The sequence below is a fragment of the Cydia amplana genome, chromosome 5, assembly GCF_948474715.1.
Source record: "Cydia amplana chromosome 5, ilCydAmpl1.1, whole genome shotgun sequence".
Classification (NCBI taxonomy): Eukaryota; Metazoa; Arthropoda; class Insecta; order Lepidoptera; family Tortricidae; genus Cydia; species Cydia amplana.
In genome coordinates, this window is record NC_086073.1 from 15795423 (window position 1) to 15815857 (window position 20435).

Below are 20435 nucleotides of genomic sequence, written 5' to 3' on the forward strand. Positions count from 1 at the left end.
CCCTCGATTTCAAATTAATGAAGATTGGCATTTACAGATTTTGGAAAAACATACAGGATACGAGAAAAAGGTCATTTTTGACAAACTTTTTTTTTATGCCAATCGATCCCATTCCTATTGAGGATCAAAAGCTTGTATGGAAGCAAAAAAAAATTTCCGGCTAGAAAAGCCACAAATCGAGGAAAACTTTTCCCATAATATTTGGCCAATCAGTCCTGTCCTGTTACATTTAAGAACCATAATACTGTATGAAGACATTGCTGTACGAATGATGGGCGAGGTAGAAAATTGTGAATAAAATTTCACATTTTCTCCATATAGTAAATGTATGGAAAAAGTTTTTATTAATTTGTGGCTTTTTAGTACATTACCGTAAGTCGACCCCTAGGAAACTATTGATACTGGATAGGAATGGAATCGATTGGCATACAAAAGTAGCATGTGAAAAATAAAAGTTTTCATTTTCATTCAAATATTATGGGAAAAGTTTTCCTCGATTTGTGGCTTTTCTAGCCGGAATTTTTTTTTGCTTCCATACAAGCTTTTGATCCTCAATAGGAATGGGATCTAATTTGAAATCGAGGGAAGGTCTCCTAAGACCGTTTTCTCGTAGCAGTACGGAATCTGGTAGCTGCCCTCACTGAGCCAAAAAGAAAATCCACCCTGTATATAAAGCCGCAACCCGACTGATTAATTGACATAATTGCTCTCCCAGAAGGGGGTTCCTGGGGTATTTGACTTTGATACGGTCGTATAGAGGGGGTGGTTTGGTGACTTCCAGAAAAATCCGACTTTTGGTCTACCGGATTATCCGACTTTTGGTCACTAAACGGTGACAGATACGTGGGAGATGCTCGACCAAATGTCATAGAGGGACGCTGACAGTTTCTGAAGCCGCCATTATTTTTTCAAAATGGCGGATTCAAAATGGCGATCATTTTTCAAAATGCTCCCAGCGCGCTAAAATTTTGCTCACGAAAACTCGGGGTCACCTAGCTGTATTCCTATGGATTTTTTTTAATAAAACCAATATGGCGGTAAAAATGGCCACTTATTTTTTATGAAAAGCTTCAAAGGTGAGAGATAGGTGGGGGGTGCTCAACCAAATGCCATAGAGGGCCCGAGACAACACAAATTGCATTTAAAAAGTTTCAAAATGTACTAACTAACATAAGAACACCTTGTAATACCATGGTTGCAATAAAGAATTATGATTATGATTATGATATGATTTTTTTTTCAAGTTGGTCTGAGCGCGTTGAGATTTGGCATGCGGCGAGCTTGGGGGCCCAAGATTAGTATGTGAATTATTTTTTATTAACACTCAAAATGGCGGCGGACACGGGCAAAGGAAAATTTCCAAGTAGGTTAAGCGAACCCGAAGGGCGAATATCAGGCTGGGAGGCCGAAGGCTGACCCGCCGAAGGCCCGAAGCCTTCACCCCGACTTCCAAGCGTGCAACCCTCAGTAATTTAAGGCGAGGCCGAAGGGCGAGCTGCGTGAATGAAGTGCTTCCAAGCAGGGATGTTGCGAATATCCGCATCCGCATCTCGTCTCGTCTCGCGCTTCTCTAAATCCCATAAGACGCCTTTTTACCAATAGTTTATTTTTAAATTAATTATATAAAGCACCTGCTAACGAAACCACAACGTTATGGGTTAATGTTTTCGAACGAACGGATCAACATAGCATTCAAAACATGCTTGCATATTATTACTGTTATTACATTATTGACCGTGATTGACAATGTTATTATTCAACGTGTCACATCACTAGCGCCCGGCAGATATTTCTGTCTGACGCCCACGTGTGTTTGAACGGACCAATCACGGCACGGGACTCGCTCACCTCGTCCCCCGCACCCCTGTATTTTTGGCAGCATCGGTTTCATGAAAGAATTGGCCTAAGTTGAGTCTAGAGGCTGGATGGTCAGTGCATCCGGATAACAAAATTGTTTAGGTAATGTATGTTTGACACTGTATAGTTTGAGTCTCTTGTACTCTTGTATTTTTTTCCTTATGGTTGGCTAAAATCTTTATAAAACAAGTAAATTCAAACTTTTTGTAAGAATAAATAAAATTAATATTTATTTTACGTTATAATTAACTAGCTTTTGCACGCGACTTCGTCTGCGTGGAATAAGTAATTTGGGTACCTTCTCATCCTTCTTTTCATCCCTAAATTGGTCCGCTCTATAAAGTTCCACCCCATTTTTTACACCCTTAAGGGATGATTTCGGGAATAAAAACTATTATATATCCTTCCCAACAGCTCAGCTATCCGCATACCAAGTTTCATCTAAATCGGTTCAGCGGTTATTGATTCCCCATACAAATTTCCACCTCCCTTTTCACCCTCTTGAGGGGTGAGTTCTGGGATAAAAAGTACCCTATGTCCTTTCCCGGAACTCAAATGTCAAATGTCTGTATACCAAATTTCAACTAAATCGGTTCAGCGGTTTAAGCGTGAAGAGGTAACAGACAGACAGACACACTTTCGCATTTATAATATTAGTATGGATTTAATTATTCTGAGACTGTGAGAAATGTAACTAAATACTGCAGTCTTGTATTTAACCCACATCAACTAAACTGCCCCTCTTTAGTCCTTACTCTATCTCCAAACCGTCTTCAAAGTCAAATCTGATATTTTAATTACAAAGACATAAGTGCCATGTCGCTCCAGGTCGCTAGATAATTACAAACTGACAATGATCTATTCTAAAACGACCTTCGCCCTTTACGCAGCGTCAATCAAAAGTCCGCGGGTATTACGTCAACGCTAATGCCCTTTTACCCTTCGTCAAGTATAAATATCTCACCTTTGCATCAGGTAAAAATAATCAGCTTAGGGTGATCAATATTGTCTTGTTAAACGGCTGACGTAAACTGGAATGTTTTTTTGTATTCTGTGGTGTATAGGTATGTACATTTATTACACTCTACAACATCTTGATATTTTGAAGTGAAAACTTCTTTAGCGGCGCTGGGCAGTTTTTGAGGTGGGGAAAAAATGACAAACTCGAGACAGCGTAAGGCGATCACGTGACTGTAAGCCCCGTAAGGTGGCCACTCATAATTTAAATGGCGTTTAAATCAATAAAGAAAAACTCAATGTTATTTGACATTTATGTTGCGGACTCCTTTTCAAGACTCTTTACCTATGTCCAAATAAATTGACGTTGTCAATGGCAGTATGTAAATAAACATGTCAATGAAAAAGTGTGATCTTATTTGAGAATGATAATAATATATAATAAATAAATAGAATACCTCCGCTAAACGTATGTATCGTGTTACCGGGCGTCGGTAACATAGTGAGGTGAGTTTTCACTTCTATCGGCACTCCCGGAGTGCAACCGTTGTTGCTTGTTTTAAAAGCAAAGAGCGTACGGCGCAATCGAACTCGGTACCTAGCCTATGGGCGCTTAAAATTCCAGAGCGGTGGTGGTGTGTGTCACTTGTCCGTTGCCGACATGCCGACCGGTCCCGGCCCCGAAGGGCTCTTTATAGGTTTATGGGGTCCTAACATCTTGTTAAAATCAATGCAAGTGCTCTAATATCAGTAGAATTATTAGCCTGATACAAAACTATCAGAAAACTATACAAGTGTGACACAAAAGTGCGAATCATCATCATATCAGCCCTTTATTGCCCACTGCTGGGCATGGGCCTCTCTTCTAGTACGCCACTTGTCCCGGTTGAGATTAGCTCAGGACCGGGACAAGTGGCGTATTAAAGTGCGAATTTGGTCGCGAACTAGATTTGATTTGGTATGCGGCATTTTGCCAAATGCTAACATACCACATTAAACAGGTCTCACAACTTGTACCAGTTTTAAGTATGAAAGTTCAGCAGAGCACGGCAATCAGAAGCAATCTTACCAACCAATTAGTCTTGTATCTCGAAAATGGCACAGTGCTTTAACACTTAAAACCTTACCATATATAATTATGCCGAAGTATTTCCGTCGGATATCGTAAATACAACTTGCGAGATGCGTGACTCATGCCCAGACTCGGCTGAGTAACCTCTAGCTAGGCCTATGCTGTATAGCAACAGAAAAGACGAATAGTAATAAAGACTATCATTACGTCAAGTGAAGGTAGGTACACCCATCTGCAAAATTGCATTGCCATTGCCACTTTATGAATGAATTCCATTCATAATTATTCCACGCAATTTCTAGCTCGCTGTACAGTTACAAGACCCGAAATTAATGCTTTGATAAAGATGGCGTTTCTTCAACAAATCATCACTTCTTCTTCGTTGTGGTGGCAAGCTTCACAATGCCGCCATTTTTATCTGATGGCTGCCTTCCTAGTCCATGACTGCATGTGCATTCATCTGATGGCATAGTTTTTAAAACTTCTGCATATACAAAATAACCAGTGATCGGAATAGGTAGTGCCATTTCACGGGACTTCGGTTCGTAAGCTTAGTATGGATATACCTTTTCACCCCGGGTTTTCATATTACCTACTTCAATAGGGATGATGACACATGTTGAATTTTATAACAAAATCTAGTAAAATAAATAGCAAATGAGAAATTTATCATAATAATGTGGATATTAAAATAAAATACGGAAATGTTACAAAAATACAGGACCTGAAAGTTTCAAAATTTAAGTTTTTTTTAACTTCCAAAAAACGATAAAAGTAAGGATACCATAGTACCATTCGATTCCTTACATTTTATCCAAAAAAATATTGTATAGCAACTATATACGTAAACGCAATATTTCACGAACAACAACGCAATTTTCTTGTTTTGTCTATACTTCAAGATGGAATCTCAATGACCTTGACGTCACGTTCATTTATCCTTTTGTGAAGTGCGATTGTCGGACTTTGACTATAATTTCTGACTTTTGTGTTACTTTAATGCAATGGGTCCCATATAGACATTTGATCCTAAAAACAAACCCGATCGATTGATACCATAAATGAAATTTAGTCATGTAGCCTATTAAAGACATGCCAAGAAATATTTTCGTGAAAAAATAAGAGTCTTGGAATCCCGAGTCTTATCCATGTTAAGTACAATGTTTGAGGTCATTGACCCCAAATGGCACTACCTATTCCGATCATTGAAAATAACGGACACGTCCATCCATAATAAAAAATACTTTTTTGAAAAGAAACTCAACTTCGCATATTAGTAGTCTCTATCATTTACTCATCCATGGCAACAGCTAAGGCAATGACAGCTTATGAAGTGTATGAGTTAGGTCAGCTAGTCTATTGGACTATATCTGATAGTAAACAAGGGCACTTGCGTTTATTACCTACATACTTCGCACGCAAAGGTTAAAATTTGAGTTTCGAATTGTAATTATCTAATGGCTCCTCTACACGATAGCCCATCGCTAGACCAGCGGAATGTCCATGCGATGGTTATGGCTCCTCTACACGATGGTCCAGTGCTGAACCAGCGAGATGGCCATGCGATGGTTGGGAGCACGCACAATGGAATGGGCCACGTGTAGATGCGGACGAAAAACCGACACCGCGGCCATCCCATCGCCATCCCGCCGCGCTATAAGTCATCCGACACCACTGCCCTCTCTTCACGCTGGCCCATCTTAGTGGGCCTTAGATGGTCTATCGTGTAGAGGAGCCATAATAAAAGGTTTGAAGGGCGTTAAAGCTGCATTTCCCGATGATGTAACACGCCCGCCGAGCTGTTAATTTTAACTGGAGCGAACATAAACACCGGCCACACATCAACATGGCCTACTGAGTACTGCTTCATTAGTATTGAATTAGTTTTCCATTTCACTGGCACTGTGTAAACATGGTATTAAATGGGGCAGCCGATAACGTGCAGTACAGATGTAGTGCATAATTATTTTCCATCGTATTTTCACGGAAACGTACGAACGTGTCTTGCTGTTTCAGTCAGTCTCGGTTCAAAAAGTACTGAGGTTGACTGAAGTAGCATGACAAATACGAACGTTTCCGAGCGAAATGGAAAACAATTATGCACTATAACTGTACTAGCTTTTGCTCGTGAGTTTACGTTGAGATTTTCATTCGAGATTTAAAAGACTTCCACCTTTTTGATAAATATGGTCTAGGTTTTCGAAACAAGTGTGAATAGACGCCGTTACTGGACCAGTGAGTTGGGTTCTGTCGTCACTCATGTAGGTAAGGTGTCAATCATCTGAATCCTCTCATCTTATCATTGTTATCGGATATCGGTCTGTTCAATGACCTTTCCTCAGACAAACTCGCGGCAGAGGCTAGTAATGCAAGGCCTCCTCTGTGAATAGTCTCGTCGACAACTCTACCACTAACTCTGTGAATATGTACATGTAGTCCTGCCATACCACACCGACGTGTGCACGTGTGCATAATACATACCTTAACTATTAGTAAGGTACAGTCAGCAGCAATAGTTGCTAAGCGGGCGAGGTGTTCCAAAATATCGTGACGCGACTTTATTGTTAAGACAATTCTAGCGCGTCAAGGTAATTTTGAACACCTCGTCCGCTTAGCAACTTCTGCTGCTGACTGTACTAAGCGTTTTGTAATACATAGGTACTGGTACTACCTATAACTCTTGTTCATTAATCCGATCCATTAATTCCGGCCGGCTTTGGTAAATGGACCTGCGTTATCCGCTATAATGTTGATATTTTAACATACGAGACCCGCTAAAAAACAGCAACTTGGGCTTAAATTCCTATATCTACTTCTAAAAAAAATGTGTCATAACATAAATGAAGTTCCATAAAAAAGCTGTCGGAGACAAAACCTTGCTTAGACAATGTCTCGTTTCTTCAGGAACACACACACTGGAAAGTTTCATCAAGTCTGAAGTAGGTGGACCTCCGTTCATTGTTCAAAGGCGTCTCGTCATTAATGCTTAGGAGGCTGCCTTTGTATTTTGCTGGAAAAGGACTCCTTTATTCAACCTCTGCATTCTCGGTTACGCCGTGACAGAAGTTTTCTGGCAATCCAATATATCGTGACCTCAAGATCCGTAATAACTGTGCGTAATGGAAAAGATATGATGTTGATGCTAATACGCGACATGCAGAAATGAAAGCGTGCATTTATCATGGAATTTTGTGACCTAGTATAGTTTTTACGAATTTGGTCGTGTCTCTTAGGAATTAATTATGATATACCAACACAAACGAGCATTAGCGTAATTAAATTACGGTTTCAGTTTCATTTCGTTACATTTAGTTGGTGTGGTGTAGTATTTTATGCAAATGGAAATTCATAATTGACATCGGAAATACTCGTATCGTATATAAAGTCAAAGAGGTTGAAACTATTTATAATTTTGTTAATTAAGAGATAAGCAGCAGATAATAATTATGCTGCAGTAATCGATTTCTTTTGTAATCATGCAATTGTGATTGTGGCGGTGTTTTCAGGCAGAAGGTAACACATTACCAGTTGTCGAAAAGGTGGGCTTGTTTTAGGTCTTTATAGCAGACTTTAGGGCCTTATTGACACTCGACCTCTCATTATGAAAACGGTTAAAATGATAGTGTGTTTTTCTAAAACTATTGCGATGGTACGGCACATGGCTCGTTTGGCCTAGAATCCACTCCGTGTGAGTTCAATTAGCGCTTAACTGATTATTTAATTGAATCCTAACTAGTTTCTCTACTTATATGAGAAAATCTCTAGGCCCGGCAGAGCTGACATTGACTTCGACTTAGCGTCTGTTGACTTATTCTACGCAACTGTTGTGGAATTTCCTGTTACAACTTGCGGTAGCGTTTTTTCTTGTTTCCTGCCATTTATTCCTGTTTTGCATTGTTTTTAAATTGTTATTTCATTTTGTTTTGATGAAGCAGTATCAGCATTCAGCGTTTTATTTTCGTCATAGGAAAAAATGGTGGAGGTCATAAAATTTTTAATTAGTTTATGATAAGGAGTAATTATACATAAATTACATAATAATTACAGCCATTAACAACACTATAATAAGTTTAATAGTTAATACAATTATCAAACTTTTAGGAATCATTTATTTACGACATTACGGTGGTTTATTTTCCAAGCCTAGGCTTGATGTAAGTATGTATATGTATTATTAAATATGAAAAGTGAAATGTATCTCTATTATTAAACGGGAACAAGATAAATAAACGATATGCGCTAATAATATTGCAGGACCTTATTACCGGCATTATGCCAATAATGCGTAAATTATACAATCCCTAACAAGTTTTCTCGTAATCAGACTTTGTTGCGGTTGAGATCTGTAAGACGATCAGGCGCCCTAGCCAAGGTGACAATCGCTTGCGCTTCGCCATCGAATCGCTTTGTGTCTCTCTATCACTCTTCCATATTAGCGTGACAGTGATAGTTGCGTTTCTTTCGCTACGGAGCGTTAGCGATTGGCATGTTGTCTACGGGGCCTGTTACCGCAATCCTCGGCGATGTCAACGAACCTATCACTGGTTTATGTTATTGTAATGCGTGATCATAATTTATCTGGCAAGATGATTATGATTTCGAAGTAGTTACTAGCACTTTAGGTATATAAATTAGTTCATCTTTGTATCTTCCTGACGACCGGGTATCAAAATTTGCCACTTTAAATTTAACTTTTTTTTATATAATTAATGGGCTTGCTCATGGCCACAGACTAGCCGAGGCGAAGACGTCGCCTACGACAAAACTATGTCAAATTGACAAAGAGTGAAGGACGCTGGTCGTCAAAGCTTGGAGGATATAATCAAACGGAGACGCCATGTCTGTAATTTTCTGTACAAAACAGTCTGCCGATTTTTGCGGAGGAGGGGAACGTCAAATGTATGCGTAACGTAAAAATAGCCATGTCAGATAAACGTCAGTCCATACATTGTGTATGACCGTTGGCCGCCTATTTTCGACAGAGGGGAAAGCCTGTTAATGGCTACTCCGTTTAGTTGTATCCTCCAAGCGTCAAAGGGATATAGGTAGTGGCGTTTACTTCGAATGCGGCACTATCCAGCTCACACTGATTAACTGAAACTCGTACATTTTGGAATGTGTTTAGGAATTGAACGACTTAATTTAGCCCATGTTCGTCCTATCTCCAGACGGACGTCAGGCATGGATATCGATGTTTTGATTACGTTGAAATTTGGAATAGACGGTATTCGGATTCACACGTGGAAGTCTGCTTAATTTGTACCTACAAGCTTTTTATTTATCTACAATCTACATTGGTTAGGTTTGCTAACGACAAATTAGCGAATATTAATTCGAATAGCTTTCTTGCTTTCGTCTGCATTGTATGATAAATGGATTGGCCTTTTAATTCACATAGTCTTTCAAGGCGTTAGCCCGGATTGCTAAAGGTCCGAATCCGGCCTTCACTACTGGAAAGTGACGAATTCCCACTTTTTCTTTAATATATGACATCTATTTCCGTTTATAGTCTTTCTAAGTTAACTTTGCACCGACTTGAACATAAGTCACATAAAAAAGTGTGGAAATGTCATTATAAAGGTCATCTTTTCATAGAAAAATGACAATAATAACGACATTGCCACTATGTCATTGCAAATGCCATGCAAAGTTAGCTTGGTCCGACTCTATCAAGTATTATATTACCCTAATGTCCTTGTGAAACGCTTAACTATAAAAACTTTAGCGGTAACCCCTTAGAATAAAGTACCAATAACTCTGTAATAAATAAAGCCTTCAATACAATTTAGTCAGCTATTTGACGGCCACCATTAAAGCATTAAGCTCGTAAACTTAGTCGCTATGCCACAAACACGGCCCCAATTTCTTTTGATGTCCCTCCCCCTTACACGTATAAAGTCCATAAATCTAATAGGATTACGCTTATGGTTTCCAACTTAATCTTGACTTTGAGCGTATTGTGTTATTCAAATGAAAATTCTTTGTAGAAATAAGTCTGAGGGAAACCAGTATAATTTCGATTCCCTATAATGCATACTTCGTTGTTAATGATAATTATGATCTAGAGGTCATACGCATACTATTTGCATTTCTATCGATCCTTTATGCGAGAGCGAGAGGTAGAGACTAGAGAAGTAAATAGATGAACGACTAGACGAAGTGGTTCGGAGTTATAATAACCCTAATGCTTCTAATTGTCCAACTGGTAAGAAATGGGAACTAACAACATTGTACATTGTTGCAGATCTCGAAATTTTGACACCTACCTTACTCGTTTCCTTGTATATTTAACTCGCCGCATTTTGCAATGAGAATAGGTTCACGACACGAACTCAATTATAACGAGTATGTCTTCTAAAATTATAACGAGTTTTTCTCTTTTGTTACAGATTTATCTAAAAACCGCTTCTGTGAAGTGCCCGAGGAACTGACGACGTACATTTTTTTAGAAAAGTTGTTGTTATCGCAAAATATACTAAGGAATCTACCTGATGCAGTCGGCGGTCTACAGTCTCTCACATTCTTGGATCTCAGGTGAGAATTCAATCACATTAGTCGATGATGCAAATTGGGAGAAAAACTAACTTTTTATCCCGCCAGGTGGCGCATTAGCGACTGTACCTCACTTTGACATAAGAACTGTCAAACCACATACATTTTTTGTAAGTTATTCTAAACTTGTACAATTTTCTCAAAAATGCCTCAATGTAGTGCGCCAAATTGTACAAACAGAGGAGCGCATTTATTTCCCAAGGACCCAACACGAAGAAAACGTTGGGAAACTGCTCTGCGTATTAAAAACTTTAGGGCAAGTGATTCAGCCCGCTTATGTGCAATGCATTTTAAGGAAGATGATTATTTTGGAAAAAGTAGATATACAGGTAAGTAAATTATTAATGAATAGGATAGAATATCTTTATTAGCACAAAATGAAATGCAATTTAACTTAAATGCTAGTAAGTTCGGCATAAATGTCTTGATTTCTAACATAAACTGTGTCGCTTAACTTCAAACTTAGGTAAATCCATTCTGCTGTAATGGTTATTTAAAAAATAATATAATAATCTGAAAGATAAACAACCTTAGAGCAGAATGAATTTACCTGAGTTTGAAATTAAGCAACACAACTGATATGAGGTGATGTGTCCTAGTTAATACATACCTGGCTCAGTATTAATACTATTTGTACTTTCTAAACTTAATTTTTTAATTTTCAGACAATGAACCAGTTGCAAAGTTCTTAAAAAAAACTGCAGTACCAACCATATTCTGTTTTACTAAAATAAAACAAGTAACACCAGAAGCGCTTAAACGGCAGGAGCGTTATGAAAAAATAAGTCACAGAAAACTGTTTAAAGATGACAAACAGACAGAACCCGAAACGAGCACAGAAGCAAAAGAACTTGGAACAAGCACAGAAGCAATAGTGAGCCATATTAATCTAGGTGTAGGGCGGGAAGAAATATGTACTACTGAGGACATTAAAGTACCGGTTCAAAATACATACACAAGTCCGGAATATTTGTCAAAAAGCACTCAAGTAGATCATGAGCATGTATATGGTTCAATAAACAGGTACAAACTTGATGACAAATCTATACTTTTCTATACTGGCTTTGAAACATACAAGAAATTCCATTTTGTTTACTCCACACTGAGCCCGATGGCACCCAAGATTAGATACTTTAGCAGCAATGTAACTAGCTTATCTACTGAAGACCAATTTTTCCTCACTCTAATGAAACTACGGCAGAATAAATGTATATTTGAACTTAGCAGGTTTTTTAATATTAGTGAAACAACTGTGTCAAATATATTCATAACATGGATAAATTTTATTCATCAACTATGGAGTAGAATAAATATCTACCCTAGTAGCACGGTCGCATTTTTATCATTTATCACCATGCCTGTCACGTTCTAACAAGTATGTAAGTGCGAAAGTGACGGGCTTAGTGATAGTGGATAAAAAATGGAACCGTGCTGAGCCCGCTGGCCCAGTAAAGAATTGATCCAATACTACATGCCTCAACATTTTAAACAATATGATGAAAATGTTAGAGTTATATTAGATGGAACTGAAATAGCTGTTCTGTGGCTGGGGTACCCTGGGACACCCCTGCCCGTAGCCTATTTCGGAAGTTAAGGATCATGACTGTTCCAGGTCTGTACATATTTGAAGTGGCAAAGGTAGTTCGAAAAACTCTTAATGAATTTAGAACGCGTGGTCCTAACTTCCGAAATGGAAATAATCTCCTCCCTAACCGGCACAGGCTAAAAAAGTCTGAACAATGTGTGTGGTACATAGGTCCTAGAATTTATAATCGTTTGCCAAATAATTTGAAGTCAGCAGAATTATCAGACAATATGTTTATTAGAAAGCTAAAGGAATATTTAATAGATAAGGCGTTCTACTCATTCGATGAATTTATGAATCCAAACAATGTTATATGTGATTATTGAAATGAGATACTTATTATTGTTAATATAAAATTAGGATGTAAATATGTATAATAAAATTGACATGTAACTTACGTTATGAATAAAGAAATTGAAATTGAATTGAAATTGTTCAGAAACCAAAAAATCCAACTTCTCAGCAAGCTTCGTGGAGTAGTTATAAACATGCAAACACTCTTAAAGTGTTAGTAGGAGCAACACCAGGTGGATTGCTATCGTATTGTTCACAAGCATACGCTGGATCTATAAGTGACAGGCAGACAGTTGAACGAAGTGGTCTAGTGTCCAAGTGTGAAAGTGGTGACAGTGTACTAGCAGATAGAGGATTTACAGTACAAGACATGTTTGCAGACAAAAACATTACTGTAAAGATACCTACTTTTTTAAAAGGAAAATCACAGTTACCAGGTTTAACAATCATAAAAGATAGACAACTTGCAAGTAAACGTGTCCATATAGAAAGGATTATTGGATTGACAAAAACCTACAAAATATTAAAGTCTGAACTTGATCATAGTTATATTCCAATAGCAAGTAAAATATTTTTTGTATGCTTTATGTGTTGCAACTTTCGAGAATGTATAATGAAGAAAAATAAATAAAATAACATTACTTTTTAATGTTTTTTTATTAACAACAAATAATCCTTATACAAACATTTGTTCATTATAGCTGGTTCGAGGTCATGAACATAAAAGTTTATTAATCCTGAGAGCATCTCATTAATATAGGAATCATCCCGCTCTATAAATAAAACTTTCAAGTCCTTAAAAGTATATACAATAAAATTGCAATACTTTCTTGCACTGCAATAAAGCTGCCCTTGGATTTGAGCATAGTAAGGGTGTCTTTTTTTCAGGCACAAATCACCATTTACCTTTTCAAGGTATGGTACTGACACCTCATTTATTGTGCAATATCGTGCAGCATATGGGCACTTTACCTCCAGCACAGTCTCTTCTCCTATCAAGCCATCTGGTGAGGCGGCAAGAAATGGATATTCTTGAGATATAAACAAACCACAGTTTTGCATGTCTAACCCATATACAGATTCATATTTTTGAATAGCGAGCGGTTCCTGTATTTTTCCATGTGTGACCGCTCTTGTGTGCACTGGCTTAGGCGAGAGAATTTTGTCTATTATAGCCTTTTTTCCTATATGGGTGCTATGGCTCACTGTGTAAAACATGCTGGCTGTAATCCTGCAGGACCGCATTTTATGCCAATCCGGTGAAGCATCTTGTCTTCGTTTTTTGTTCCACCTCTTTGATTTGGTCAGTACTAATGTTTTTAAGAAATAAATCTTTTAGTATTTTTTCCTGCATAGTATCCTCAGTATATGAGTGATCCCATTCAATCCCATGAGGATTTGCCGGTTCGTATGTTTGTAGTAGAGGCATAGATGTCTCCCCATAACCTATGACTAAATTTCTGACATAGTCCTCATAGTTTTGCATGATGTCCTCCTCTTTCAGGGGTTCGTAATTACAAGTTTTTATTCTCTTACTTGGCAAACTTTGTGCAGCAATGGGTGATTTCTGGAAAACCTTTGTAGGTTTCTTAAAGGTCATCAGTTGTTGAGTGCAAACTTGATGTAATAATATATACTGTTTGTTTACTATATCGTGCGCACCTAACAACAATACAGCAACATGCTTGCAGCTAGCTTCTGTACCGCTCACTGGTCAGCTGCAGCACACTCACAGTGGCACTCCTCTATTGAACCTTCTTGAGTGACTTTCACATCAACAACATATGTCAGGCTCTTCATGCTGGCTTTGCATTGTCCACGTAAATAGGTGTACGCACCATCGGACGTGTAACGAGCCGTCACAAGATGACGAGATTCGTATAACAGTTGTCCTTTTGGGTGAGTATTGAATCTGTAGAAAAATAGTGCAGACATTAGACATTTTATATACATTGTCAACAAGTAATAATCATGGACAGTGTGATGTACAGTCAAGAAACTAAATTATTAAGATACCTTTGAAAATATTCTTGTATTTCATGCTTGCTGATGTTGGGTATAGGCGAATCGGCGTTAATATCTCTGAAAGTATCAGACGGCGGGCACACATATGACCGGTCCTCCTGAACGTCCAGATTAGCACCAAAGTTTTGGTTACGATCGTAAGCCTCCAATCTAAAATAAAGATAACACTTGAGCATGGAAATTTTAAATGAACACTAAAAATATGAGACATAACCTCAAATATAATAAGTGATTACCTTTGTATCAAAATAGCCTTTTTTCCAGCCACTGTCGCATTTCTCCTTCGAAGCTCAGCTTGAAGCTCACGCACAGTCATTAAAGCGTACATTTTAGGTAAATAATCGCAAGGATTAAGCAAAAAATCGACACCACACACTTGACACGAAACGTAAACAAGGTATACTCGCTTGCAGCGCCATCTGTCTCGAGCTTTTAGTGTGCCTCCCAATTCCTCTGTATTGTTACTACATAACGTCTCGTATAACACTCTGCTATGATAAAAGGTGTAGGTATTTGTTATCTACATATGTATGTATATTCCTTTCGTGGACGAGAGATGGTCTACGTTTATATCTGTAATAAAACAAAACATCTACAGCCATACATTTATTTTACACCCGTTATTGTGTAACATACCTAATATCACTTAACAAAATCACCCATTAAAGTTACTTGCGAATGTACGAAATAATTAATTAAAACTAGTCACGAACATAAAATTAAATCAGTTTGTTACCGCGCGCGGTATTGTAGTGAGCATTTTGCAATACTTGCATCAACTCCATCTTTACATTCAACCGGAACTCTTCAGGTATGGCCTTGAAATGGGGCAGTAAAGACAAGAAGAACAACTTATCAGGGTCCTCTCCCTCCTTCACTGGCTGCAGATCAACATTTGCAAACACAAATTCCTGAGGCGGTTTGCACTTTGTGGCTTTAGTAACAGGAATCTCTACCGCCACATCGTCATCTGAGTTATTAGATCTATTGTCCTCGTCAAAATTTTCCTCCTCTTCTGTAGTATCCTCATCTTCTCTAGGCGCTGTCTGCTTCCAGAGCTTTCGCCTCTTCTTTACCTTGAACTTAGGTCCCTCTTCAGAATCGCTTGTTGCATTCTCTGTGGGTAAATCCTGGTCTTTGAGCAGAAATTGCAGTTGTTTGCAATATAAATAGGGGCGTCGAGTTCTGCTGGGGTTCGCGATGTACTTCTGGAAGCAGTCGCGAATGCTCTTCCATTTCTTCTGGAGCTGTAGTTCTGAAATGAGAAAATATTGATTTTATTGAAAGGCTTGACAACGCTGAGCCGATTGATCAAACTGTCTCCCTAAGTCCCAATAGACGTCACTGTAATTGATTGATGCGTCTACAAGTCAAATTGTTGTATATTTAAAATGCTTTGTAAGATAAGAATATGTAGATTATTCAGACTGCTATTCTATATTCGCTCTTTTGTTCCCATTGTTATGAAAACGGAAACGAAGGTCAACAAATTAAGTCATGTGGCATAAGTAAACGCCTTATAAGAAGCACTACAAGTACAGTACTTAAATACAAGGTAGTTGCTTATCTTTTAAATACGTTATAAGGAGTTTGCTTTAAATCCGTAACATAACTTTTGTTTATTTATATTTCACTCAAGATACCCGGCGTTGTTTACAATATGTCTATGTAGATAGGTAGGTATATTGCGGCCCAACCCGCTACTGTGAAGCAAATGCACTCTAATGGCCAAACAGTGAAAGCGAATTTTTTCGTCTCTATAAAGAAAGAAATAAAGTCCAAAATCGATCGGACACAGTGTTTGTATCCAAGTTATCGATATAGTACAAAAGCGGCATAATTACCTAGCTCGCGCATTTCGCTCTTCGACACCTTGACGTTCGTCTGCAACAGCTCATTGACAACTTCATTCCACAGTTTGTGCCTCGTATTCTTCGTCCTGTACTCCACGTTGTCGAAGTCCCAAATGCCGGGCCGCTTCTTAACCTCCTCTATGAGGCGCTCTGGGTCGTACTCGAACTGCATGGTAAAAAACGCGCGGGTTCGCACACGGGCGGGCGACGGGCGACTGACGCGCGGCGGGACGCGGCGGTTGAAGCGCCAAGATGGCCGCGCTAGGGTACCCAAAATTTGTGGAGTCCTCGAGTAGAGACTGGGAACAAGTTTATTATTAGGTATTTAATACGTTTTTTTATAGTCCCTACCTTTGGATTTGAAATATTTGTGAACTATTGAATATTCTAAAAGTACCTATATCTATGTATGGATTTAGGTACCTACCTATTTTACCTATATGTTATGTGCCCTTGCGTTCTGCTATTGGAACAAGAATAATCGAATTTCCAATGTACACACAGCTGCAAAAGTGCATACCTACTTTATGAATGGAATTCATTAATAATGTGGGTATGAAGTTTTGCCGCACGCCGTACAACAATGTACCTATGCGATTGATATTTTTTAGAGTTAGGTATAATTGTATAACTACTATTGTTTTCGGGGTTTGTAAAAGAAAAAACCGGCCAAGTGCGTGTCGGACTCGCGCACGGAGGGTTCCGCACCATCAACAAAAAACAAGCAAAAAAACGGTCACCCATCCAAGTACTGACCCCGCCCGACGTTGCTTAACTTCGGTCAAAAATCACGTTTGTTGTATGGGAGCCCCACTCAAATCTTTATTTTATTCTGTTTTTAGAATTTGTTGTTATAGCGGCAACAGAAATACATCATCTGTGAAAATTTCAACTGTCTAGCTATCACGGTTCGTGAGATACAGCCCGGTGACAGACGGACGGACAGACGGACGGACGGACGGACGGACGGACGGACGGACGGACGGACAGCGGAGTCTTAGTAATAGGGTCCCGTTTTTACCCTTTGGGTACGGAACCCTAAAAAGATGAAAATTTTCATACTGAAAAATCGTAATTCGTTACTAAAATATCCCATGATTAAATATAGTTTATAACTAAAGGCCAATGTTACCATGGCAGCTAGAGTAGGTAGTAATAAAATTGCTTTTGAGTAGATTTCACTTCACCTTACCGTCCGAAGACTGTCTCGGCTGCGTCCGAAACTCACTGCACCCTACACTCGCTTATCGACCGACGAGCGGCGCGACCGCGCCGCGCGGGGGGAAACGATCGTTTTTATCCTCGACTAAATAACAACCGCCCCGCTAACTTCTATTGAAAACGCTCGACTAAAATAATTGATAGGAATTTTATCGTCCCTTTGAAGTTGTTTGTTTTCGTTGACTTTCAATTTGTTTTCGAATGTCACATTGACTTTTTTCTGAGGCGTTGAACTGAAAGTAACCGATGAGGTTGGAAACGGAATTGAAATTGAAACTTTTTGTTATTGGTTTCATTTACGATATAACAGGTAGAATTGAATTGATTAAGTTCAAAGGGGCATTTTTAATTGCAAATAGGTATACCTACTTATATAAAATATGAAAGTACTTACCAATGCTTACAAAGATATACCTACTGATAAGATAATAATAGGTATTTTGTATAAAATTACAATGAATTTAATTCGTAGGTACCTGTGTTGAAAATTAGCATAACTTTTACTGCTTTTGAACATGGTCCAATAAAAAGAACCATGTTTTCCATAACTTCAAGTCAAGAATAACAAAATTGGTAGTAAACAAGACGTAGAACTCGTAGAAGCTACAGGGTCTTTCCGTTTTAACTAGGTACCTACTATCGCAGGCCTCCATTACCAACCATTACGTATTGATGGTCCAATTTTACTGTTCCGTTAAATTTATGGTCGGAAACATTCATGGTTTCGTACTTCCTTCCACACCGCATCCTTGTTTTGGTTTTGCTCAATAATTTTAGCAAAACATCACTCCACTAACAGAGGTCATTGCCCTTCGCTAAGTTTAGACAGAAATACTATAACAGAGCGATTTAGGAGATAGTCCTAATAGCGTTGGAAATAAACTCTTTGGCTGTGGATATGCGTGGCGCTTTTATTGTTATGAGGCCCTGGTATAAGTGGTATACAGTCGACATCAAAGATATGTAAACTTTTTGCCTTATTACAGTTATTACAATTGCATTCGTTCCAGCCACTCCAGCGGGCGTAGCATGGTTCCATTTTTATCGCCTGTCACTATGCCCGTCACTTTCGCACTTACATACTTGTTAGAACGTGACAGGCATGGTGACAAGCGATAAAAATGCAACCGTGCTGCCGCCGCAGGAGTGTAAACTTAATTTGACGTCGACTTTTTTAAATGTGTTTGCGTTTAACACACTCTGTAAACCTCATCTCCATACTATAAGAAGGTATTAGATTACTATGTGGATGTGGTATTCTTTCTTTAGGGTTGTCTCAGTAAACATGAATTAAAAACTGGTTTTAAGCTGACATAGGGGTATAACAATGAGCTGCTTTCTCTACCAATATTAAATGGTTCATTCTTTATCGCTGGCGTCTTGGTGACTCATTACCATATTAAAACACCATGGTCTAATGCTTTATTGGACAGCAGCGCCATAAAATTTACGTCAAAGGTGAAACAAAGGCCCAAATGCACATGAAATCAGTTGAAACTTTATTAGACCTTGACCTGTACTGCAGTAACGTACCTGGTACAACCAAGGTGACTTTTGTGACCCTTTAAGTATATTTCGGTAAGATAAAAAGCATGGTCTGGAAACTAGTAAGTCGACATTATTCTTGGCTTGACATTTAGGTATAAGCTTTTTGGTCTAATAACCCCTCGGGCAGCATGGGAAGATAAGATTCTATTGATTTTTGACTTGTTGGAATGGCAACCTCGAATCAATCAATTAAATTTTTAATTTGATTGACTTAAACGACCCGCTACTCTCTTCCAAAAGTTTAGTATCTAGTTAACTTCTTATAAGAGTTTTCTTAAGAGTTACCTGACCATTATTTAGTCTGGCATCGTAACATTTATAATTGGATAGTTTTATCACACCTTTGAACTTCGATCAGAGTTAAAGAATCAAAACGCCTTAAAAGACAGCGTCTTGATTACTTTTGTTTTATGTTCACCGATAAACTGGACCATATCATGAATAGACGATAATGTGTACACCATTACGGTGCATTAACAGGTACAAAAAGAGCTTCACATTGTTATAGTTTGTGGGTCGGTATAAAGATCAGTGGGCGGGGTGAACGACCTGAGATGTCACGGCCGACGGTTCACACACGTGTGTATGGATTGACTTGAGGAGCCGTTACTTTAGCTGCTTTCATTCATATCGGGATGTGTCATTCAGATGTTTTATTGCACATCCTGACAGTCCTGACACGTATAAAATACTTAGTGCACAGTCAGCCGCCGAGATAGTTTACTTCCTTGCGTACAGCGTTGACAGCTGATGACTATTTTTTATAAGATAAAGTAGCTAGTAATGTGTGCTAGATACATAAGAAACTAGCTCTACCGGCAGAACTGTCGCTAAATATTGTATTAGGTATATAGGTAGCAGTGGCGGTGCGTCAAACATATCCATAGTAGGGCTTCTAAATACCGGACTTCTCACAATACCGGAATTAGGGATCCCGGTATTGGATATGAATCGCTTAAAAATATATAGTTTTATTAAAAAGGGGAATTAGAAAGGCTCAGTGGAATACCAGATATGTCCTAAAAGCTATTACAAAAATAAACAATCAATGCCGCCATCTGCAATAATTTTATTTCACACTCCAGGTTGGCAATAATTTTATCCAATTTGTTGACTTCACGTCACCAATCACATTTGTAATCCAACTTAACCAACCAGACAACATTTTTTTCAAATTTCCGTCAAAATTGGTTTGCCATTATTACAGTTATCCTTGCTCTTTCGTTTTATTTTTTGATAAAATTATAAGAACTAATTATGTTAATGTCAGTATCATCATATTCATCACTCACATAACTTCAGGATTCATCCACCACCAACCACCAAATATTTATCTGACGCATTAGGCAACGATCTTGTTTCAATAATAAAATGCGGGCTAGAGGCCAGTTAGAGTTAGACCAAGTAAAGTCTGCAACGATTTTGATAGCATACGCAGTACGCAGTGCAAGTGTTATTTGTACGTCATAAT

The 20435-nt window shown here is 38.5% G+C and overlaps 2 protein-coding genes across 4 annotated transcripts in view; one reads left to right on the forward strand and one right to left on the reverse strand.

The window, feature by feature from the left end:
- LOC134648314 (leucine-rich repeat and calponin homology domain-containing protein) overlaps positions 1-20435 on the forward strand; it is an 86096-nt gene that overhangs the window by 33145 nt on the left and 32516 nt on the right. For all 3 annotated transcript variants that reach the window (XM_063502809.1, XM_063502810.1, XM_063502808.1), the window contains exon 2: positions 10276-10420. In XM_063502809.1, the coding sequence (XP_063358879.1) occupies positions 10276-10420 (145 nt within the window). The remainder of the gene's footprint in view (positions 1-10275; positions 10421-20435) is intronic.
- Positions 14934-16433, reverse strand: LOC134648135 (uncharacterized). Its single transcript, XM_063502612.1, has 2 exons — positions 16187-16433; positions 14934-15597 (listed from the first exon to the last, which is right to left on the reverse strand). The coding sequence occupies exons 1-2, from the start codon at positions 16365-16367 to the stop codon at positions 15062-15064; spliced, it is 717 nt and encodes a 238-aa protein (XP_063358682.1). The 5' UTR covers positions 16368-16433; the 3' UTR covers positions 14934-15061.